We start from the raw sequence: 25,437 nt of genomic DNA, 5'->3' as shown, positions 1-25,437 counted from the left end.
CATCTGGGTATGATAAGGGTGGGAATAATGTTGGGCAAAAGTTATGACCAATTGCTTTGGCAAGAGACCAAAAGGCACGGCTGCCGTTTGGGTAGGCTGCAAGTTTCCTACTTTTTGCCTGTTGAAATTTTGTTTTGGAAGCATTGATAGTTTTCTTGCATATATTTTGGGCTTTGGTATAATCATTGAAGGAGGATAGAGTTGTTCATTTGAACCAGTTGTGGTAAGTCTGATTTTTCATTTGCACAGCCTTGGCACATCTTTTAGTGAACCAGGGTTTAGTTAGGGGATAGCAGTTCAGAGGAGTGTGGAGAATGTATGTTTCCATGCGAGTAAGGATTACTTTGGTGATATGTTCGGTGCATATGTTTGGATTCTGCACACAATTTTTGCACAGATTTGGTCTCCCAGAGGGGATAAAGAAGCTGTGGAAAGGGTGCAAAGAAGAGTTACAAAGATTATATCCAGATTATGAGGACAGATTGCTAGTGTGTGGATGATTACAGTCTCTGGTTAACATTAGAAATAGAGCTGATATGATAGAAGTGTGTGTATATATATATCATCATCATCATCATCATCATCATCAAATTCCTGCCATGTACCCTCAAGGGGTGTACAGGATATGACAGTACTACATGAAAAAATTAAATCATTACTAACTTCCTATCTACAATTTTCCTCCAAATCAGTCTGTTACTTGTCAAAACTCCAACATTATCAGATCTTATATCTCTATCGTCTAAGGCACTTTGTACCGTATCAATCCACCTATATCTTGGTCTTCCTCTGGGTCGTTTTCCTGCCAACCTGGCAGAGAACACTTGTTTTGCTAATCTTTCCTCTCCCATTCTATTTAAGTGACCATACCACCTGAGATTAGCTCTGCTAACGCATTCCTGGATGCTGACAATGTCAAGTTCTTTCCTAATATCCTCATTTTTAATATGATTTTGCCATTGATGCCATCTGTTCACGCCTCTAATCTTTCTCAGGACTCTCATATCTGCGGTCTCTAGTCTTTGGTCAAGTGTTTTACTTCTGACCCAGCTCTCAGATCCATAAGTTAAAACTGGTTTGAACACTGTCTTGTATACAGCTAATTTAGTGTTCCGACTAATTTCTTTCTTATTCCATATGAATTTATTCAATTGACTTCCCACGATACCAGCTTTGCTGATTCTGTTGTCTATTTCTATATTTAGTTTACCATCTTCAGTAAAAATTGTGCCTAAGTAGCTGAAATGTTTTACTTGTTCCACAGGTTCTCCATTCACAACACAGTTGACATTTTCAATGATTCTGCCTATTTTCATTGTCTTTGTCTTTTTATTGCTGACCTTCATACCATATCTATTACAACAGCTATTCAATTTAGTCAGGGAATCTTGCAGACTTGTAGCGGATTTATTTAGAAGTATAACATCATCCGCATAAAGCAAAGAGCTGACATTAACATCTCCAATTTTGATATCTGGTTTAATATCACATTCCTTCATAATGTGATCCATATAGATAATGAATAACAGAGGGGATAATGTACATCCTTGTCTCACACCAGATTTAACATTAAACCATCTTCCTGTACTTCCTTCAATTCTAACTGCTGACTCACAACTCAAATAAAGACTAAGTATTGCTTGATATAATGCCCCATTGACACCATATGACTGCAGCGTATTGAATAGCTTCTCTCTTGGCACCTTGTCATATGCCTTTTCCAAATCGACAAAACTTAAATACAGATCTTTGTTATATTCCCATGCTTTCTCGACTATTTGTCGTAAAGTGAAGATCTGATCCTGACAGCCTCTATTTGGCCTGAATCCAGCTTGTTCTTCACCAAGCTTTTCTTCCACAATTCTTCTCAACCGTTTCTCAAGTATACTTGCATAGATCTTGCCAGGAACACTCAGTAGGGAAATACCTCTGTAATTCTCACATTCAGTTTTATTTCCCTTTTTAAATATGGGTACTATGAGAGCTCTACTCCAATCATCGGGAATTCGTCCCTCTGTCCAGGCTTTCTGAACTATGCAGTGCAGCCACTGTAAGACTCTTATACCACCATACTTCAGCATTTCTGGTCGAATATCATCTACTCCTGCTGCCTTTCCACATTTCAAGCCTTTGATGGCTTTATCAACTTCAAGTATGGATATGTATTCCTGACTGCATGCCTGGTCAGTGTTTTTTATCACTGTGCTATCATCACTGCTTGTTTCATTTAGCAGTTTTTCAAAGTAATTACTCCATACTTCAAGGATATCTTTTTCTCCTGTTTTCATTTCACCTTTATCATCTCTAATTCCTTTAACAGCACTCTTTCCTCCATTCCTAAGCTTCTTCAACAACCTCCAGAATATTTTGCCACCTTCTTGATATTTATTTTCTATATTCTTGCCAAAGTCCTCCCATGACTTTTGTTTAGATAGTTTTACACACTGTTTAGCTTTCTTACATTTGTCTCTGTATTCTGTAAGAGTAAAAGCTGACTTATTTGCCAGGAACTTTTGATATGATTTCTTCTTTTCCTTCACTGCCTCTTTAACTTCCTGTGTCCACCAGGGAGTTCTGATTTTTTTATCCTTGCACACAACCTCACCACATGCCTCTCTGGCAGAATCAATCAATGTTTCCTTCAGAGTTTGCCACTGAATCTCCAAGGTTTGATTCCTGTTCTCAAACTCTTTCATTTTCTGTTCAATAATATTTCTGTATTTTAGTCTACAGTTCACATCTGAGAGCTGCTCAACTTTTATTCGTTTTAAAACTTTCTTACATGTTATTCTTTTCAATATGAAATTCAATTTTATCCTGCTCAAGACTAAATAGTGATCACTTCCAATTTCAAATCCTCTGTACACTCTGGTGTCCTGCACCAAGGAGAAAACATCACTATCAACAATAACATAGTCAATGAGACTTTTCTTATTCCTAGCCTCTTCTCTCCATGTGAATTTGTGCACATTTTTATGTTGGAACATGGTGTTAGTAATAACCAGTCCATGTCCTGAGCAGAAGTCCAACAGATATTTGCCATTATTATTAGCTTTGCTCTTTTCTCCAAATTTTCCCAAAATATTTTTGTATGTCTCACAATCATTTCCTACTCTGCTATTTAGATCCCCCAACAAGGACCAACTTTTCCTTTTTCATTGTGTCAGTTGCTTTTTCTAAAGCCTCAAAAAATTCCTCCACTTCTACCTTAGTAGAACCTTCTGCGGGACCATAGGCACAAATAAGTCTCATTGTCCAGTTCCCCATTCTCATATTTGCCCACATTACTCTACTTGAGACTGACTGCCATTCAAGAAGAGTAGCCTCGTATTTTGTGTTGAATACTATGGCTACTCCTTCTTTTCCTTGATTGTCATTGCCTGAATATAACATTTTGTATTTATTGCTCAGAAAGATCTCACCAGTTTTGGTCTTTTTTGTTTCAGTCACCCCTATTATGTCGATCTGGTACTTATCTAATTCCTCAGCTAGCTCCATTTCTTTGCCATTCAGGCTTCTTACATTGATAGTACCGATCTTTAACTCTGGTGATGTTGAGTTGGGGTTTGTTTTCAGATTTGTTCCAGTAGCTGACTTTTCGCTGTTCGCCCTGGTTCCCTGGCGAAAACAACGGGGGCCTTGTTTAACCGGGCGACGCCCCAGCCGGCATGAAAATTTGTCATGTTGTACCATCATTTTTTATTTTGGTTTAACCAATAAGAATACAATTTGGTCGGCTAAATCCCAAATTGCCAGCCCATCCTCGTTCGTTCAGTATCAAAGTAGATACCCAACAGGGTGCACCACGAGAAGGTGAGGATTGGACATTAGGTCATAAGCCCTGGTCGGTTCTCCGCATTCCTTTAAAGGCTATGTGGAGGTCTCCTCTCAGTTATACAGCTTTGACCCTTAAGCACCCCGTATATATATATATATGTATAAAAACTTTTGAAATATTGTTATGGGATATCTAATGAAATTTTTCGTTATATGGAAGGTGAGGAGAGAACACCAGAGCATCCATGGAAGTTAAGCTTGTTCACAGTCGAGAATGAGGTAAGAGATAGGTTTCTCTCACAGAGCAGTGAGTGAGTGGAATAGTTTGCCTTTAGGGGTAGTGAGTGTATCTAGTGTGAATGAATTTAAGAGAAGGTATGACAGTTGGTTTGGGTGATTTATTGCCTTCCTCAGTGTGTTCTTGACTTCATGGAAGCCTCAGATAATAATAATTCTTGTCTCCACCTCATCTTTTCACTGTCATACTTGTGCAAGATATGACTGACTACCTTTCTTATTACACTATTATCTTTTATCCTTCTCAACAACCTCCTGACATCTAGTCTTACATTCTTCTTGTTCCCAGTCAAGTCATTTGTCCCTACTACCAGTGCTAATTCCTTTGCTCACTTACTCTTCATATACAACACCTCAATCACTCTATTCATTTTACCTTCCAGGAAGCAAACCTTATACATCTTCTCATTTACCACACTTTTAATAATCGATCTCCATAAAACGTTACTTGCAGGTTTTTCGTTACCTTTTTTCATTCTGGAATCATTTGTTTTCATCTTCTTCACTCTTCCATACACATCTTCAGTTCTCTTCATTTCAATCTATATCCTCCTCATCACTTGCCTCGTTTTCAAATCTTGCAATCTTTTTTCGCTCTCACTTCCACATTTACTCTGAACATTGGCACAATCTTCAACTACTGTAGTGTACTGTAGTTTATTGTAGTTATAATTTCCATTGCAAATCTGAATCATTATAGAACTCGGTTATTTGGCAAAAAATTAAGAGAGAAAAAAAGTTATCGCAAATGATTTCACAGGTCTCAAGTGGGGGAAATTTTTCACATAAAACAAGCAGTTAATATAGTGCACTCTTGGACATATTTGTAGTAAGTTATGGTGACATTACCAAGTTAATACAAGTAGTAAAAGGAGGTTGCATTTCTAGGATAGGAGAAAGCAATAGCGAAAGACAAGAAATGGCATGAAACATGAAATGTAAACAAACACATTACTTTGATATAGTTATATGGAAACAGCAGTGCAAAATAAACTGCATTGTTGCAAGTCAAGAAACTTGCATATGAATATGAAACACTGCAAAAGTTTATACATTTAATTTGTAAGTATAAGTGTGTTTTGTTCATATTTGGGCAATATCATTGTAACCTTTTGATGTTGATGAGAGTGTAGTGCCATAATGGCTCATCCTTTATAAAAATTATAACAGGACAGAATTTAAATGAAACAGAAGTTAAATGAATTCATTTAACTACCTAGGATGTATGATCACATATGAAAATAAAAAAGATATATAATAAATTCAGTTTAATCCTTTATCCAAGTGTAAGCAAACAAAGTTTGCGCCTGAAAATATCTTCAGGACTGGGGTAAGGTAGTGCAACACCAGGCAACTCCGACCAAAGGTGGACCGAGCTCTCATCACTTCTTGTCTCAGTATCTCCCATAATGCAAAGCACATCTCCTTGCAGACATGTATACTGCTATGCATTAAGGGAAAGGCCACTACCCAGACACCGGTTTCAACCTTTATTGAGATCCCAACCGTGGAGATACTAACGAGATGCAAAGTGAAAAATAAACTTCCGAAAAAGATATAAATGTAAAAATTTCAAAATATTTAAAAATAACAGGTGTAATTAACTCTATTAAAACCAAATCTAGTCCAAAAACAAACTAGACTAAAAGTATACAATACATTGGCCTTACCAGTGTTAATGTATGGAAGCAAAATCTGGACAATAAAACAAAAAGACAAACAAAAATTAATAACAGAAGAAATTAAGTTTATGAGAAAAACTGCAAAGTATACTCTATTTGAACACAAAAGAAACAAAGAAATTATGAAAGAATTAAACCAAGAACCAGTAATAGAAAAAATTGAAAAATATAAACATAAATACATAAATGGATGGAACATGTTCAAAGAATTGAAAACAGAAAGATTACCAAAACAAGCCTTAAAGTACAAGCCATTAGGAAAAAGAAAACCAGGACATCCTCTTAAACGATTCAGCGACGACTTCTAAGGCTGGAACAGGCCAATCTAGGCTTGAATCCTTGATACGCATGACGATGAGGATAACAGGGCAGCTTGTAGAATTTGTGTTTCATGCCTTTATTTTATTAGGATGATTTTCTAGAAGGAAAAAAAGTAAGGGTAAGCATGTGATAAGAAACTGTAAATATCACTTGTAAAAATATAATTGTGCAGCATATGAGAAACCAATGATGTTTGCAGAAATTATTTATATATGCTTGAGGAATGTACATTGATATAGTTCGCCCACCATTTATAGATCCCTTCTTGGCTTGGTGCCAAGAATAGTCGATTCATGCTGAAGGTGAGAAAGAAATGAAGGATGTACAAATTGGTCGCAAACATGCGAAATCACTTTCTTGTCTGTCGCTATACTAGTACTAGCTTGATTTTTGTTGTTCCTTTTTTGCATTATTTTTTTATTATTAATTTGTATGATGGATCCAGTACAGTCAACAAGTTCTATTGTTACACATTTCAGTAGCTCTTGCAAAAGAATATTGAATAATGTGCTGACATTCTGCAAAAAAGAATCGTCAGAAGGCTGTCTTCTTGTTCCCCTTTCTCAAGTCATAAAATGTGCAAGTGCAATTGCAGGCGTATCGGGGTCGACTGTTAAAAGAATTCGTAGGGAATCAAAAGGTGAAGGTAAGCCAAAATTTAAATCTCCTAAAAAAAAAGTGCCAGAGAAAGAAAACCATCGAAACCGTAACTTTTGAATGATTTTGATGTAGATGTTATAAGAAGAACTATTCACGATTTTTACGTGGTCGAGAAAAGAGTGCCAACTGTTCCGAAATTGATTCCTGTTCTTAAAGAAAAAATTAATTTTCTTTGGAAAAGAGAAACTTTAAGGAAAATACTTCATGAAATTGGATTTTGTTTTAAAAAGTCCTGGAATAAAAGGAAACTTATCATGGAGCGAAGTGACATTGTTTTATATGGAACGCAGTATTTGAGAGCAATAAGATGTTTCAGGGAGGAGAAAAGACCGATTGTGTTTCTAGATGAAACTTGGATTGATAGTAATTTAACTTATAGAAAATGTTGGCAGTCTAAAGAAGAATTTGGAGTGCTACAAACCGGAAATGCCTCGCGGCACATAATAATTTTGTGTGTGGGTGGAGAAATGGGTTTGTTAGCGAATTCAAACTTACTGTACAAAGCCAATTCAACTATTGCAGATTACCATGGGCAAATGAATTCTACGATCTTCGAAAAGTGGGCAGAAGAAAAACTGATTCCAAACCTTCCTAAAAATGCTGTTGTTATAATTGATAACGCTTCATATCACTCTATTCGATTAAACAAAGTTCCAAATTGGTCTAATAAGAAGCAAGTTCTTATGGATTGGCTCTCTGCAAATAACATTTCTCATTCCCCAGATATGCGAAAAATTGAATTGCTTAATTTGGTCAAAAGAAACTTGCCCACAACTAAACAATTTAAATTTGACACGATGCTCAAATCACATGGATTTCTAGCTTTGAGGCTACCACCATATCATTGCAATATTAATGCTATTGAGTATGTTTGGGCAGAAGTGAAAAGTTTCATTCTCCATCGCAATGTAACTGGGGATATTGACATGTGGAAACTTTTTAAGCTTTCAGAACAGGCGAGTGAAAGTATTACAGTTCAAAAGTGGGGAAAATATTGCTCTCATGGCACCTCATTGGAAAATATATGTTGGGACAGAGACGGAATTATCGAAGAATTGTGCGAACCTTTAGTGATCAGTTTAAGTGAAAGTGATGGTGATTCGGACACCGATTCAGATGACTCTGAAGATTAAAAGAATTTGACAGTGGTATTTTTTAAATTGTACATATTCGGTCTGATGTATTAAAACAAATTACTTTTATTATTAAAAGACCAGAAGATAAATGATAAAATATACAAAGAGCCAACAAGTTTCACTAGCCACTGTCTAGCATTTTCAAGGCTGAACTGGTGTGAAAACAAATGTATTGAGTTGCATTTCAAACATACACTTTAGTAACTGTTAGGCCATTACATTTTGTTCCTTCTGTTTGAAGGTGTGCATGTGTTCGAAAGCTTCAGTCAGATTCCGGTACATGACCACGTGTTTTGTAGTTATTTGCATATTGTAATTCGTCGAACTGAGAGAGATGATGAGATTTTTCCATATGTCTTTAAGAACAATGCCCTGATTTCTATTTAAATTATTGCTTGTGCATAATACCACAGCTGCTGCTTTTATGGAAAAACTTGAAAAGGATATTCTTTCCACCATTGTACCAAAAACGTCAATTTGGTGGAGATATGTCATTGACGTGTTCATCATCTGGAAAGACACCATGGAAAACCTTCTTGTGTTTCTGAACAAAATCAACTCACTACACAATAAGATCAAATTCACTATAGAACTAGAGAAGAACAAAGAACTTCCTTTTCTTGACATCCTAGTGAAGAAAGAAGATAACAATTTCCAACTGTCCATTTACAGGAAACCCACAGATACTGGTAGATATCTACATTATTCGTCCAACCATCATAGATCACAAAAACACAGCATCATTCACATGCTACGTAATAGAGCCTTAAGGTCTATTTCAAAAGAAACAGATGTGCAGAGAGAACTGTCACTAATAGCTAACACTCTATCTCTTAATGGATACCCTTCTAACATTTTAAACAAATGGCTATTTAATGACAACCACCAACAACGTGTTACAGTACCCCAATATGTGTCCACAGCTGTCATTCCATATATTAATTCAGTTTCCACAAAATTGGCGAGAATGTTAAAAGCTCATAACATCAGAGTGGTTTTTAAACCAACTACCATGATCAGACATATCTTAGGATCACCTAAAGATGAGGTACCTCTCTTCAAATGTCCTGGAGTGTATGAAATTCCATGCACGTGTGGCCTTTCTTACATTGGTCAGACTTCCAGAAGTTTTGAAATAAGACAGAAGGAATATGTGGGGGATGTCAATCATAATAGAATCATCACATCTGGTTTAGCACATCATTTCTCAATATAAGAAAGGCCACGCGTGCATGGAATGGCAGCTGTGATATTACGCACAGGCAATAATTTAAATAGAAATCAGGGCATTGTTCTTAAAGACATGGAAAAACTGTAACATTGAGTTGCATCTCATCATCTCTCTCTCAGTTCGACAGAATTACAATATGCAAATAACTACAAAACACGTGGTCATGTACCGGAATCTGACTGAAGCTTTCGAACACATGCACGCCTTCAAACAGAAGGAACAAAATGTAACGGCCTAACAGTTACTAAAGTGTATGTTTGAAATGCAACTCAATGCATTTGTTTTCACACCAGTTCAGCCTTGAAAATGCTAGACAGTGGCTAGTGAAACTTGTTGGCTCTTTGTATATTTTATCATTTATCTTCTGGTCTTTTAATAATAAAAGTTATTTATTTTAGTGGTATTTTTTATATATTTTTTTGCAATGGTTTGTTAAAAGAGTCGCAACAAATCATAAATAATTAATCGGTTTAGGACATTAAAGTGTCTCTGTTCTCTCAACTGTAAGTTTAGAATATCTAAGTTCATTTGAAAAAATTTCTGTTTTTCTGTATAATTATTTTTATTTTATAGAAAACTTTCTTAAAAATAAACTTAGTTACATTTTTGTTTTATGCTATACCTTTTTTAATTTTATTAACACTCTACGTACATTTTTCCAACTGTTATACAAGCAAAATATTACACTTTAAAAACAGCAATGTTTATAAAAGAAAAGCTAAATTTTCCGACCTGTAATAATAAACAAACTCAGTTTGTTTATTATTACATCCGAGAAGGCAGACTGATTATCCTATTATTGGAATGGATTCTCCTTTTTCTGACATGCGCAGAAGTGTCGAGGGACCTCTAATCGGTGGGCGAACTATAAAACTGAATAATATAACTGAAAATATGCATTGTCTAGCCTATTTAGTTGAGTTAATAATATCACCAACAGGCTGTGGGGATGGATGTTTGGTTGAATGTAGGTGAGAGTGAATTTTATTTTCCAGTATTATGCTTATTAGAGGCTTGAAGAAATTCCATATTTCATCTCTATAGCAGAGTGCATGCATACAATGTGTGGGAAACTAATGTTAATAATGTACTATTATGTTTGCAACTTTCATGAGTGTAATTCACATTAAAAAAAAATCAAAAAACTTATGCAATATTAATTACTTGAGATATTCTATTTAATGTGACTCCCACCTGCAAGCAGTTTTAAAACCTTGTGTAGAGACTTAAGTGCTGTGAGGACATTATGTTGGAGGTTTAATGGATTTTTTACAACACTCAGAAAGAATTAAATTAGAATTTAATACTCCTATATTTCGTCCTAGTCACTAGGACATCTACGGGGATTACAAACAATTAATGTAACATGCACACAAAAACTTACAATACTAAGCCCAACCACGTGGGTGACCCTAAAGTCCTATCTAGGTGGAGCGCCCTCTAAGGGCAGTAGTAGGTGGCCTGGAATGTAAGGTGGGACCTCTGGTGATGAGTGTTTCCCAAATCTTCGGAAGCTTAATGCAACCGTATTTGTTAAGATTTGGTTGGTTTCTGAGAGCTGCTGCTGCTTCTAAGAAAAGTCTCTCTTTGTTGAATTTGCTGTGGTGGAGCATAGTGGTTTTCTTCCATGATACTCTGTGGGTGGTGTCCAAAACATGGTCAGCCAAGCCTGAATGGCCATAGTTGTGTTTAACGATGTACGACTTGTGTTCTTCCAGGCGGATGGATGCTGATCTGCCGAAATCTTATATTTAGATTTCGAAAAACGAGCCATAGACTCAGCCCCACTCAAACCTTCTATCTGGCTAAGATATGTAGACGATGTGTTCTCCATTTGGCCTCATGGCCCAGACACGTTAGACTCCTTCCTCGGTCATCTCAATAGCCTACATCCAAGAATCCAGTTTACTATGGAAAAGGAAAAGAACAATTGTTTACCCTTCCTAGACACCTTAGTCACGTGCCTGCCCAATGATACACTTGCCTTCACTGTATACAGAAAACCCACACACACACAGGCAGATACATTCACAAACTCTCCCACCACCACCCCTCACAACAATATGGCATCATTAAAACCCTTACCAAGAGAGCCCACAATCTTTGTTCCAGTGGAACCGCCCTCACTACTGAGCTTAACCACATACACAGAACTTTCCTCTCCAATGGCTACAGTGAACACAGTATCAAAAAAATAATCAATTCCTTCCCCATTCCCCGTCCCTCTCATCAACAAGAATTTAAAAATGCCATCACCATACCCTACATCCGAGGCACTTCGGAAAAAATAGCCAAGATACTAAAAAAGTATAACCTACACACAGCATATAAGCCCTACTGCAAACTTGCTACCTTTATCCGTTCTACGAAAGATCAGCTCCCCCCTCTCTCTCTGCCTGGAGTTTACAAAGTACCTGTTCCTGTAAGCTTGCGTACTTTGGACAGACAGGCAGATCAGCATCCATCCGCCTGGAAGAACACCAGTCGTACATCATTAAACACAACTATGGCCATTCAGGCTTGGCTGACCATGTTTTGGACACCACCCACAGAGTATCATGGAAGAAAACCACTATGCTCCACCACAGCAAATTCAACAAAGAGAGACTTTTCTTAGAAGCAGCAGCAGCTCTCAGAAACCAACCAAATCTTAACAAATACGGTTGCATTAAGCTTCCGAAGATTTGGGAAACACTCATCACCAGAGGTCCCACCTTACATTCCAGGCCACCTACTACCGCCCTTAGAGGGCACTCCACCTAGATAGGACTTTAGGGTCACCCACGTGGTTGGGCTTAGTATTGTAAGTTTTTGTGTGCATGTTACATTAATTGTTTGTAATCCCCGTAGATGTCTTAGTGACTAGGACGAAATATAGGAGTATTAAATTCTAATTTAATTCTTTCTGAGTGTTGTAAAAAATCCATTAAACCTCCAACATAAAGTTTTAAAACCTATAAATACCCAGCCAGGGATGTTTTATTTATTTTTATTTATTTTTTTTTTTTTACGTAGTATATGGAAACCCAAAACACTTCCAGTAAGTAGGGAATTAGTCTCACATCAGGGGATGAAATTCATCTCCTGCATAAAAACAATTACAAACATCCCTGTCCATGGTGGGCTTCTGACCTGAGCCTGTTGGTTGGACAGCAGGTATACTAGCCACTCAGCCCTGGCGACTGCTGCTATTTTTGTGTTTCCAAACGTGTGATATTTTTATGATATGTTTGTTGTGAAATTTAAAATTATTCATATAAATTCATAACAAAACATATTATTGTATTTTATAGATAGCATTGTTGAAAATTTTATTAGCTGCTGCTCCTACTTCTAAAGCCAAGACAGAATCTATTAATATCATGGCGGATGTTCTTCCAGAGGAAATGCCGTAAGAAGAAAAATTATTTTTAATTATAATAAGAATGATATGATGTTTATTCATAGGATGTTTGTATTTTATATATTTTATTTAATTTTTATTCACCTTTCTGGTATTAAAACCTGTCCTCTCAAGAGACACAAGACGTGCTCATCTTCTTAATCTGTTATGCCTCAGGTGTGTGTGTATTCATCAATGATGACTGCCTGTATTCCTCTGTTAAGACCAGCTGACTTAATCCCAACTGGGGGTAAAATAGTTAATTATATTAAAAGTGGGATGGTAAATCCCGTTCTATTTTATAGCCGGGTCCGAAACTCGGATCAGAACTTCGATCTGAGTTTCGGACCCAGCTATAAAATAGAACGGGATTTACCATCCCCCTTTCAATTAACAAATTCGCTAAAAAGAACCGGTAAAATAGCCTTTCGGCTTATTATCTTAGTAATAGTTAATTATAGTTATTTTTGATTTGATTTACAGCAGTACATATGGTAAACAGTTAGTAGGACAATCCAATATCCATGTCCCTGGCGAGATTCGAAGTCCCTGCAGTCTCTTGAGTGCAGAGTAGATTCATTAACCACTCAGCCACCAGGCACCCAGGGAAATAGGTCTTGAAAATTCCCCCGTTACACAGTCCAGATTCGAATTTCGTTCTCTTTCCAGATATTTTTATATATATCATGTTAATGTCGCATAAACCACTTAAGCAAGTGAAGCACTACTAGTTAGAATATATTTCATCACTTAATATAATACAACCACTTTATATACGAGGGTAGTCTGAAAAGTTCTTGGCCTAACAATGAAAATATGAATTTATAATTATTATTTTTATGGCTATTATAGCCTGTTTTTGTTTAGGAGTGTTCCTTATTTTAAATACATTGGCTTTTTTCCTCAAGAAATTTTTAGGGCATTATAAGTGTATTTTAAAGGAAAATATAGCAGAATAATTTAGGAAGAAAATTTTGTACGTACCTTGTTTAGATGCTAGGATGATCTCATTCTCCATACTTCTGCTGTTAGGTTGTTAAAAAGGGGAGGGGAGAAAACATGGGGGGGAGTGTTTGATGCAAGGTGGGAAGAATAATTTTTTTGAATAATATATGTACAAATATGTATATATATTTGTATATATATATATATATATATATTATGGTACTTAAGGGCGCTTTTTTTTTGGGGGGGGGGGGGAGAGTTTTATCGGAAAACTGGGTTGGGGAGAGTGTTAACGGGGTGTGAACTGTTTCAGTCATGTGACCATCATCGGAACATTTTCGGAATGGGTGTAGGGCTATGTCACGATCAGATGTTGTATCTGCCAAAAAAGAGCAATTGTTGTCACTTATTGGTCGGAGGCGTGACCTGATTTGCAAATTGTGGAGATTCCAACATTTGGACGGTGGACGTTGATTGAGTTTTCGTCACATTTTATGGCTGTTGTTTCGGATACTCTAAGCATTGTTTCGTTGTCTTGTTTGTCTATTATTATGGCCTTGTTGATTTGCGGGATGTGTTTCAGTTCAAGGGCGTGAGCTGTTATTTCTGTCTTCCCTGTAATCTGTATTCAATTTTTCTTTTTGATGTTGCGTTGTTTTTTGTGTTTAAATGTTCCGGAATAGGGATGTTACAGTCGCAGAAGTGTTCTTGTAGCCTAGTCCATAAAGACCTAATGGTAGAGCCTGTGTAGGTGATGTCACAGTCTTTTTGGCAAGGAAATTTGTAGACTACATTATGCTGTTCAAATATTTCTTTGTGTGTGTGCGATTTACTGGGGTTTAGGAGAGTTGCTAATTCTTGATTCGTGGTGAATACTAGCTTATAGTCCGTGTGTTTGAAAATGTATTTGTAGACTTTGTATGTGTTTTAGATGTATGGCAGTTTGATGATCAAACGTGTTTGGAAGTCAGTTTTGGTTGTGTTGTTCTTATGATGGATTTTTGCTGTTCTGTTTGTGTAATTTATTAGTTGTATGGGATAGTTGCAATTTTTAAAAATCTGTGTTAAATTCTCTGTGTTAGGTGAGAATTTGTAAGCATTTGTAAGATTTTTTAATGGAATATGGGTGGTATGAATGAAATGGAGGTAGATTCCAATATATGTGGGTTTGTGGTATATTTTCGTGGCTATTTTGTTGTTGGTTCTGATTAATGTCAGGTTTAGGAAATTGATGGATTTGTTCTATTCGGTTTCCATGGTGAATTTTAGCCTGTTGCTGTAATTATTGAGGGATGTTTGTAAGGCATGATGTGTGTGGGTTTGCCAGTGCATAGAATATCATCCACATATCTGCCGTAAAAAAAAAAAAAAAAAAAAAAAAAAAAAAGGTGATGCCGGGGGGGGGGGGGGTAGGAGTGATTCTATGTGTGCCAGGAATAATTCTGCTAGTTGTCCACTGATGTTTTGGATTATCGGGAGACCGAAAATTTGAACATATATGTTGTTGTTGAACTTAAAGAAGTTGGCTGATATTGTGAGTTTGATCAGGTTAATGATGTCATTAGGTGTTGATTTTGTGCATGTGTGCAGGGTGTGATTCTCTGTGAGTATGATGTCTCATATTTTGGGAACATCCACGTTAGTGTATAAAGAAGTTGCATTTAATGAGGTGAGGACATCATCACGAGATGAAGTAATGTTATTTATTTTCTGGAATAGGTCGTCCATATTTTTAATCATAGAGTTAGATGTTGTAAGTAATGGTTTGATGAGTTTGGCAACAAATTTTGATAAGGGTGCTGTGGTGGTGTTCTTATAGGAGACTATAGACTGTATCAGGTAACCATCTTTGTGGGTTTTGATGTCCCCGAACATATAAGGGGTGCAGGGGGTTGTGTTTTTCAATGTGGTTTTATCTATCTTGTTTTGACTTTTTAAGGTGTGTAGGGTGCTGTTGATTTGTTTTATGAGGTTGGGGGTGGGATCATTTTGGATTTTTTGGTAGGTGTGTTGGTCGTTTAAGACGGCCGTTATTTTGTTGTGGTAATCGGTTTTGTTGATGATAACTACAGTATCCCCTTTGTCTGCTTTTGTGATCATTATATCTGGGTTCATTCTTAAAGATAATAGGGTTTTTTGTAGGTTAGGAGTAATGTTGGGTTTCACTATTATTTTGCTATTTCTAATGTTGTTTATTTTCTGGAATATATTATCTCTGTTGGGGTCATTTTCAAGTTTCACTTGGACATCGATGATGATGTCTTTTCTTGGTACGCATTTTGGGGATACAGCAAAATTGAATCCTTTGTGCAGGATGGTGATTTCGTAGGGTGTGAGAGTGTGGCGTGACAGATTTATAATAGAGTCGTCTTCTTGTGTGGGTCGTGAGGCGGTGATGTCCAAAGGAATGGGAGCTGTACGTATAGTGTGCCTGTTAAGGCATTCCATTTTTTTGTGTGTCGGGCTTCTATTAACTGCTGCATGTAGTCATTGATGTGTGTTTGGGTACTTTCAGAGAAAACCAGCCCATTCCTTAGGGATCAGTAAAGTTTTCAATCTACATTCCGGGCTTTCAAAAAATTATTCTTCCTGCCTTGCGTCAAACACTCCCCCCCCCCGTTTTATCCCCAGTCCCCCTTTTTTTTTAACAACCTAACAGCAAACGTATGGGGAATGAGGTCATCCTAGCATCTAAACAAGGTATGTACAAAATTTTCTTCCTAAATTATTCTGCCATATTTTCCTTTAAAATACACTTATAATGCCCTAAAAATTTCTTGGGGGGGAGGGGGGAGCCAATGTATTTAAAATAAGGGACACTCCTAAACAAAAACAGGCTATAATAGCCATAAAAATAATAGTTTTTTTAAGATGAGTAACATGGGAATTTTCCCAGAAATAAATACCTATAAATTTATAATTTCAAAATTATTTTTATTTTTCAACATAATCTCCCTTAAGACTAATACATTTGTTCCAGCAATGCTCCAGTGCCATTATCCCATCCCTGTAGTGGTTCTCTCAGTAAGATCTACAAAATTTCCCTCTGCAGCTGCAATCAGCTCTTGATTCGAAGAAAAACGCTGACCAGCAAGGAAGAGTTTTACTTTTGGGAAGAGATAGAAGTCAGAGGCAGCCAAATCTGAGGAATAGGGGGGATGTTCCAACAATTCATAGTGCCGAACCCTTAATTTTCCCATTTCCAAAACATCTTTGTGGGCAGGTGCATTGTCCTGATGAAAGATAATTTTTTTTCTTCTGCAAATCGGGTCTTTTCTTCTGAATATTTTTGTCTAGTCTGGTTAAAAGATCGAAATAATATTCCCTGGTTATTGTTTTACTCTTTTCAAGATAATTAATAAACAAAATACCTCTAGCATCCCAAAACACTGATGTCACGACCATTCCTGCTGATGGAACCAACATTGTCTTCTTCAGAGGACAGAAGCTGAACAACCAGCTTCTGTCCTCTGTTTTGACTGTTGTTTGGATTCTGGTGTGTAATAGTGAATCCAAGTCTCATCCATAGTAATAAGTCGACACACAAAATTGGTTTTATTCTTGTTAAAATGCTCCAATCACTGTTCAGAGATTTTCATGTGAGTGCATTTTTGATCTGCTGTGAGCAAGCATGGCACCCATCTTGCACAAAGCTTTTTCATTTGCAATTCTTCATGCACTTTGACTTGCCGGTCATCCAATACCGTATTGTGCACTTGATCAATGATTTCTAGTGTTGTTACACTTTTTTGGACATGCTTCATGCGGATCATTTAAGGCTGGTATGGCTATGTTTAAACTTGGCAACCCATTTCTTAATTTTACTAAAATAAAGAGCTAAAGGCTTCATTTTGGCAATGCAAAATTATATAAATGAAGTGGATATCTTCTCCACCGATAGAAAAAATAGACACAATTTCCTCCCCCAAATCAAAATATATAATACGAAAATAGAAAAAACATTCTCCAAAATACTTAGGCCTAACTGTAGATACTGAACTGAGATTTAAAACTCATGTTACAAATATATCTAATAAAGCTCTTAAAAAGCTTAATATCATCAAAAGGCTTTGTGGAACAAAGTGGAGTGCAAATCCAAAGACACTCAAAAATACATATACTGTACTCATATGGCCCACAATGGAATATGCCTCATCTTCTACTTGCTCAAAAGTAAAACTTGACAGAGTACAATCAAGAGCAGCAAAAATTATAGGTGCAGTTTCATCCACAAATAATTTAAAAGCTCAACAAGAGTGTGGATTACACATATTAGAAGACAGAAGAAAACTCTCCACAGTTAAATTCACTGGACAAGAAAATGTAGACTAAAGAGATCATCCATTTTACAATATAAATATATATTTAGTTCAGTCCTTTATCCAAGTGTAAGCAAACAAAGTTTGCACCTGAAGTATCTTCAGGACTGGGGCAACTCATGGCAAAGGTTGACTGACTTCACATGACTTGCCTTAGTATCCCATAATGCAAAGCAAATCTTCTTGCGGACATATATAATGCTATGCATTGTGGGAAGGGTCACTACCCAGACCGGTTTCAACCTTTATTGAAGTCTCTCCCACTGAAGAGACCTCAATAAAGATTGAGAAGAAATATCACCAGACCCAGAGGTGATACCAAGGTTGAAACAGTGCAGAAGTCATATTTCTATATATGAGTAGTTTGCTTACACTTGGATAAAGGATTAACTAAATATATAATTTATAGTCTGACCAAGTGCAAAAACTTCCAACATCTTTCTCTAATCCAGAGTAATTTAATAATAAGGTTTGACACCTTTTGGCAAAATATGACTTCTGCATTGCTTCAACCTTGGTATCACCTCTGAGTCTGGCTCCTACTGAAGAGACCTCAATGAAGGTCGAAACCGGTCTGGGTAGTGACCCTTCCCATAATGCACAGCATTATACATGTCTGCAAGGAGATATGCTTTGCAGTGATGTGAGGTCTGTCCACCTTTGTCACGAGTTGCCCCAATCCTCAAGATACTTCAGGCGCAAACTTTTACTTATACTTGTTACTTACGCTTGCAAAAGTTACTTACACTTGGATAAAGGATTAAACTAAATATATAATTTATGGTCTTACTAAGTGAAAAAACTAACTTCCAACACTTTACAATACAATCATGAAATTAGAAAACAGATCAACTTGGAACACCTGTCCATTGAAATAAGCAAAGAGCCATTCCTTTCCACTATTCTACCAAAAAACACAATGATAAACTTAAATCTCCTAGAACCTTGTTCAAAAAAGGATTCACAGGAAGAAAATAAAATAAAAGGCCTTGACACTATTCATCACTTAAATAATCTAAATCATGTCATTACCTACACTGATGGATCACCTGATGAAGCACTCAACCAACAAAGTTCATGGTTTTTTTTTTAACTCTACCTGGAGGCGAGGAAATGCAAATCAAAACCTCAGCTGGCAAATAGCCTCAAACTTCACTTGTGAATTAACAGCCCTCAAGTTCTATCTCTCAAATCCATTAATAAACATTACAAAAAGAATAACCATCTACAGCGACTCTAAATCTGAACTTGAAGCATTAAAAAAACAAAACTCACACAGGAAATTCATGAATAACTAAAAACATTAAATTTGAAAAATAAGAACTGTGTACTGCAATGGATACCAGCCTGTGTAAATATTGAAGGCAATTAAAACACAGACAGTCTAGCCAAAGAAGCAAGACGTTTACCTCAAAAACTACACCCACTATCACTAACTGATGATAACTCTGTCACCAAAATTAGATTGGTAAAACAAACACTCAAGAAGAAGAATGAAATCAGTCAAATTAATGAAAATAGAGAACCACAATCATCACCAGACTAAGGACAGAACATTTTAAAGGCATGAAAATTCAGCCAGACAGTAGTAGAAGCTATGAAGCATGCAAGAACTGTCCAGGAGTGGAACTGACACCTGCCCATATCTATTGTTGTCCACCAATTGCTGTTGCTCTAGAGAAAATTGACAATAACCCTAGAGAAAAGCTCTACTCCATCAAAGCTCAACAGATTGCCAAAGCAGTTCTACAGTTCCATTGCCATATCTAGAAGCTCTTCAATGGACTCGACAACAACACAACATTCATTTTACAAACACCATACATGGACATAGTTCCAACCTCAGTAACATCCATTTCTAGTGTGCAAAACCACACATACATTTCCTCACAGAAAACTTTGCTTCTTTTCACCCACTGCTCATGTCACTTTTTTCAGTTATACATGCTCTTCAGCTCTTTTTTTTTTTTCATTTTCATTTATGTATAAACTGAATCTGTTATTTTTTATATCTTTGTTATTATTATTACATATTACATGAGGTGATTACCTGGGTGGTTGCCAGCAGTGTGAGGATCTCTGTAAGAAAAGGGTATATGTGGAACTACAGGGGGGGGGGGGGTGATTATGAAAAGCTCAGGAGATGGCTTACGGGTGTAGCATGGAATGAGGAGTTAGCTGGAAAACAGATCAATGGGGGATTTTCAAAAACTATCTAGTAGATGCAATGTCTAAATGTATTCCAGAGGTGAGAAGGTTAAATAAAGTAGGTGTTAGATGAATGAATAAAGAGATTAAGCATGCGATACAGAGAAAAAGGGCATTGTGTAGGCAGCATAAGAGATGTGGAAATAACCAATTCCATGAGGTCTACAAAGACTAGACAAGGAGGGTGACTTGGTTGGTGAGGGTAGCTAAAGAGAGGTACGAACAGCAGTTAGCTAATGAAGCCAAAAAGAATCCTAAGGAGTTCTTTCGATATGTAGCCAGCAAAAGAAAGAATAATTATGGAAGGATGACATTGATTGGAGAAAATGGTATAAAGACAGCTGTTGCGGAATGTGTGGTGGAGATATTTAATGAGCAGTTTATAAAGGTCTTTCAATCTTGTGATTGTGACGTCATGGAGAGATTGAGAGCAGTTGATGATGGGGAGGAGAGACTGACTGTAAATGGACAAGAGGTGTATGGGGAGTTGAGCAAATTAGATGTTAATAAGGCTGTGAGACTTGATAATATATCGGCGCGTATTCTGAAGGAATGTGCCAGGGAGTTGACACCTGCCTTAACATATTTTTTTTAATGCGAGTCTTGCACTCAGTCAAATTCCTAAGGAGTGGTAGGAGGGCAAGATTGTGCCACTTCATAAAGGAGGTGATCGAACTCAAGCATCAAACTATAGGCCTATCTGTGTGTGTCAGGTGTTGTGGTTAAGTTGTTGGAGAAGCTTGTGAGAACTAAGATCCAGAGTTGGGTTGACAACAATGGTATTATCTTTGATTGACAGCATGAATTTGCTAAAGGGAGGTTATGTTTTAGTAATCTACTTACTTATTACAATAAAGTGACTGCTTCCTTGGACAGAGGAGAAGGATACACAGTAATATACTTGGATTTCGCAAAAGCTTTTGATAGAGTACCTCCGTGATAAGTTGACAGTGAAACTAGAGTAGATGGGGTTGGATATTAGATTAGTACATTGGATTGGAGACTGGCTATTTGATAGGTATGAACAAGTTGTGATATCCAGGAAAAGGAAAGTCACTAGTGGAGTGGCTCAGAGGTCTGTTTTAGGGCCATTACTATTTAACTTGTATATTAATGATATTGGCGAAGATTTGGATGGAGATATTCAGTTGTTTGCAGATGATGCAAAGTTGGGATGAACCATAAGGAGTAGTGCAGATGTTGTGGCCTTGCAAGAAGACTTGAATAAATTGAGTGATTGGACATGGAAATGGGGATGAGAGTTCAATGTTGCGAAATGTAAGGTTTTAAAATTTAGAAAACAAAGATGGCATGCAGAATTTATGCTTGGTGAGAATATATTGTTGGAGGTGAAGGAAATAAGAGATCTGGGGGTGGTAGTGGATAAGGATCTGAAATTTAGGGGACACATAGCCAAAATTATGAAGACAACACAAAGGCTTCTGGTAATGATTCAGAGGACACTAACTTGTAGAAGTAGGGAGATTCTTGTTCTGTTGTATATGGCTTTGATTAGGCCTCATATGGACTATTGTACCCAGATTTGGTCACCTGGTTTTCAGAAGGATGAAGAGATGTTGGAAAGGGTCCAAAGACAACTGACTAAGGTAGTTTCGAAGTCTGGTGGACAGGAGGAAGAGGGGAGATATGATAGAGACCTACAAGTTCATAAGGGGTTGTTATAGGATCAATGCTGGAGAAGTTCTACAGAAAATAGTGGGAGATCGGGGGAGAACCAGAGGTCATCCCTCCCTGGAAACTGTATAAAGAGGGTGTGAGTAGGGGAGTGAGAGGCAGGTTATTTTTCGTGCAGAGTTGTAAATGATCAGAATGCCTTGCTTAAGAGTGTGGTGTCTGCAGGGAGTTTGAATGTGTTTAAGACACAGTATGATGAGCTGTGTGTGTGATAAAAGGACCTCCCAGATGAGTCTTTGACTCCATGAGGTCTTGGGGTAATAATAATAATATTTAGCACATATGTGACTTATACAAAAAAGGTCCTTTACAGGTCACACAATTTCTAAATATATAATGTATCCATTCATGAAAATGTTCACTGAAGGCATACTCATAACAAAACTAAAGAAAATTGAGTGTGGGTGTATTACAGCTTAATACACTCATTGCTAACCACACATCATGAGAAGAACTTTGATCTCTTGTGCTTTCTGACCATACTCTTCATATTCCACATGGATTCTTAGTTCTCACTCATGCTTGCTGTGAGTTGCAAGATCTTTGTAGCCCACAGATATCATACTAAAATCCCATTACCAGCTGATATGTTTTAGTCAAATCTCCTCCTCTTTCTCAGACTTTGAAGACCACATTCCTTCAGTCTGCCTTTTTGCAAAATTCCACTGGACAGATATGTTACTTGCTTTTGGATTTTTATAACTTCTCGTCTCCACATAGCCCAGGTGATCATGTATCTGTGTGTCTAGATGTGATCATATCAAAACCTCGCTAAGTGAAAAAATAACTACGTTATTCCTACAAGTTAGTGTTCTCTTTGATATTATCATTATTATCTACATTAAGTCAAGAACTCAAGAGAGGCCATATATCGCCCACACAGCTATTATACCTTCTCCTCAACTCATCTACACTAGATGCACTCACTACTTCAACAGGCTAACTGTTCCACTCACTGCTTACTGTGAGAGAAAAATATAGTCTCACCTTATTCTTAACTGCATACAAATTCAACATCCATTTCCATCCCTTATCTGTTCAGCATATTCTATAATAACAAAACTTTTATCAGTTGCTATCTTATAGGAATAAGGTAGTTTTTGAAAAGGTGCTTAAATGATGCACCAACTGAATTTGTCCTGAGAGTTCGTGGAACAAATAGGGCGTGAGTAAAATAGATATCTGCAACATTATTAAGCATTATTATTATTAAGAGAGATCTCTAGGTAGTCAGGGCCTAATTGAGGGAGGTCACATTCTACATACACCAGCTATCATTCTTATTCTTGAAGTCATTCACACTGCTTGAACTCACAACAGCCAATGGCAATCCATTCCATTCACACACCACCTTATGAGAGAAAAATCTAGTCCTAACCCCTTCTTAGCAGCCATCATTCTCAGCTTCCAAGGATGCCCTCTTGTCCTTTCTCCGTCCTTCATAAATTGAAAAATTTTCATCAATAAAATCCTGTATGACCCTTTCGGAAGTTTATAAGTCTCATTCATATCTCCCCTCTTTCTCCTATCTCTTAGTGTCTGCAGTCTACAAATTCTCAATCTGTCTTCATACTCAGTATTCCACAATCCTGATATCATTTTTAACACTCTCCTTTATACTCTCTCCAGTATATCAGAATCACAATGAAGACAAGACCTGCGAATAATAGTCCAAGCGAAGTCTTATCAAGGCTTTGTAAAGAGGCAAAATAACATCATTATCTTTACATGTGAATATTTGTTTCAGCATTGCAATTATCTTTTGAGTTGTATTTGCAATCTTTGCCACATGGCCCCCCTGAACTTCAACTTCCTATCTATTAACACCCCAAGATCCCTAGCCTCATCAGTTTCTTCTAGCCTAATCCCACCATTATAATACGACATTGGATATCTAATCATGCAAGTGAATGACTTTACATTTACTGACATTGAACTGACATCCATTTTCCCATGCCCACAATTCCAGCCTATTCAAATCATTCTGCAAGTACTGCATGTCAGCAGCATTCCTGATTACCCTACCTATCTTTGCACCATCAGAAAATAGCTGTATGTCACTTGTCAAATCCTTCCCAATATCATTAATGTACAGTGGACCAAGTACTGATCCTTGTGGTACACCACCAGTGTATCTTATAGACTCACATCCCCCATATACTACTTTTTGATATCTGTCAGTCAGCCATCCTCTTATCCGTGCTAATATTCTATAACCTAGACCCATTTTCTCCAATTTATGTAGCAGTCTGCAATGCTGTATTCTGTCAAAAGCCTTAGCAAAATCCAAAAGTATCATGGTGTATCCATTCCCCTTGTCTAGTTCAATGGTAACATTGTTATAGAATGTAAGCAAGTTGCTAAAACATGACATTCCCTTAATAAACCCATGTTGTTCATTGCAAAGTAGAGATTCAATGTCAACCCATTTTTGAATGCAAGCCCTAGCTAATTTTCCAAAATCTTCACCACCACTCCTGAGATACCAATCAGTCGATAGTTGGATACATCGGTCTTTTCATCACTCTTTTGCAATGCAATTACCATACATCAGCAAACCATCAGCAAACATAGCTATCTTTATGCTTGGGTAGGCTTAGCTAGGGATAGGCTTATCTGAAAAGATATCTAGGGTGCTTAATAAACACCAACTACGCACAGTATTTAAACCTTACGTAAAATTAGCAACTCTCATCCGTTCACCTAAGGCACTCCTTTATCACATCCAGGAGTCTATGAAGTGCCCTGTTCTTGCCATCAAGCCTACTATGGACAGACAGGAAGAGCTGTGGACATCTGCCTCAGTGAATGCAAAAAATATATCCAACACTTTCGCTATGACAAGTCGGGTCTGGTAGACCATGCTTTGGATACTCCCTGCACACAGGATCAATTGGAAAGAAACAAAAGTAATGCACAGAAGCTTCTACAAGTCAGAGAGGTTGTTCCTGGAATCAACAGAAGCCTTAAAACATACTCCAAACCCTAAGTATATGGCTGTATAAATCTACCAAAGATTTGGAAGACAGTCATCTTAAGACCAAATTAATATTTATTACTTTTATTTTATTTCATTTTTTCAAACTTTCTAAGACTATCATTTCAAAACTTTGAATTTTTTTTTTTTTTTTTTTAACCTAGATGGTGCCATATTAGGACTTTAGTCTTGTGTTGCATGCTGCAATTACTTTTACTAGTCCCACAGTTACACCGGATTGTGGTTGTTTTGCATTTGTAACAAACTTTGTGTTTTGTGCTCTGAAGATGCTGGATATAATACGAGCGAAATATTAGCTTTTAAGTTAATAAATAGTTATTTTCTTAATCATCTGTGTTCATATCAAACCGTGAAATCTATTACAAAAATAGCTATCTTTGTTTCTTTATTTATATTTTTATCTAAGTCATTTAAGTAGATGGAAAAAAGAAGTGGGCTCAAAAATGCTACTTTGAGGGAGTCCCTGTCTTATTTTCACTTTCTTGGAAAATGTATTACTTATTTTAACTCGAATTGTTCTATTTCTTAGAAAGTCTTAGATCCAGTTAAGAACTTTCCCTTCTATTCCAATTTGGCAAAGTTTGGAAAAGAGTTTCTACCTCCACACCTTGTCAAAGGCATTGTTAAAATCTGTAAAAGTTGCAATGGTGGATTTGGTAGGTTTGGTCTGGAAGTTATCTTGGATTGTCTGGGTTAAGTAGAAAAGTTGATCAGTTGTTGAGTGATTTCTTCTAAAGGCAGCCTGAAAATTTGGTAGTATACTATTTTTGTTCAGATAGTAATTCA

General features: G+C 36.9%; 1 protein-coding gene across 3 annotated transcripts in view; it reads left to right on the top strand.

Moving 5' to 3' along the window:
* Strip (striatin interacting protein) overlaps positions 1-25,437 on the top strand; it is a 367,915-nt gene that overhangs the window by 222,862 nt on the left and 119,616 nt on the right. For all 3 annotated transcript variants that reach the window (XM_090400054.1, XM_090400055.1, XM_090400053.1), the window contains one exon: positions 12,398-12,495. In XM_090400054.1, the coding sequence (XP_090256180.1) occupies positions 12,398-12,495 (98 nt within the window). The remainder of the gene's footprint in view (positions 1-12,397; positions 12,496-25,437) is intronic.

The sequence above is a fragment of the Typopeltis vanoorti genome, chromosome 11 (genome assembly GCF_054136105.1).
Source record: "Typopeltis vanoorti isolate ZY-2024b chromosome 11, IOZ_Tvanoo_1.0, whole genome shotgun sequence".
Classification (NCBI taxonomy): Eukaryota; Metazoa; Arthropoda; class Arachnida; order Uropygi; family Thelyphonidae; genus Typopeltis; species Typopeltis vanoorti.
This window is presented reverse-complemented; position numbering and strand designations above follow the sequence as displayed.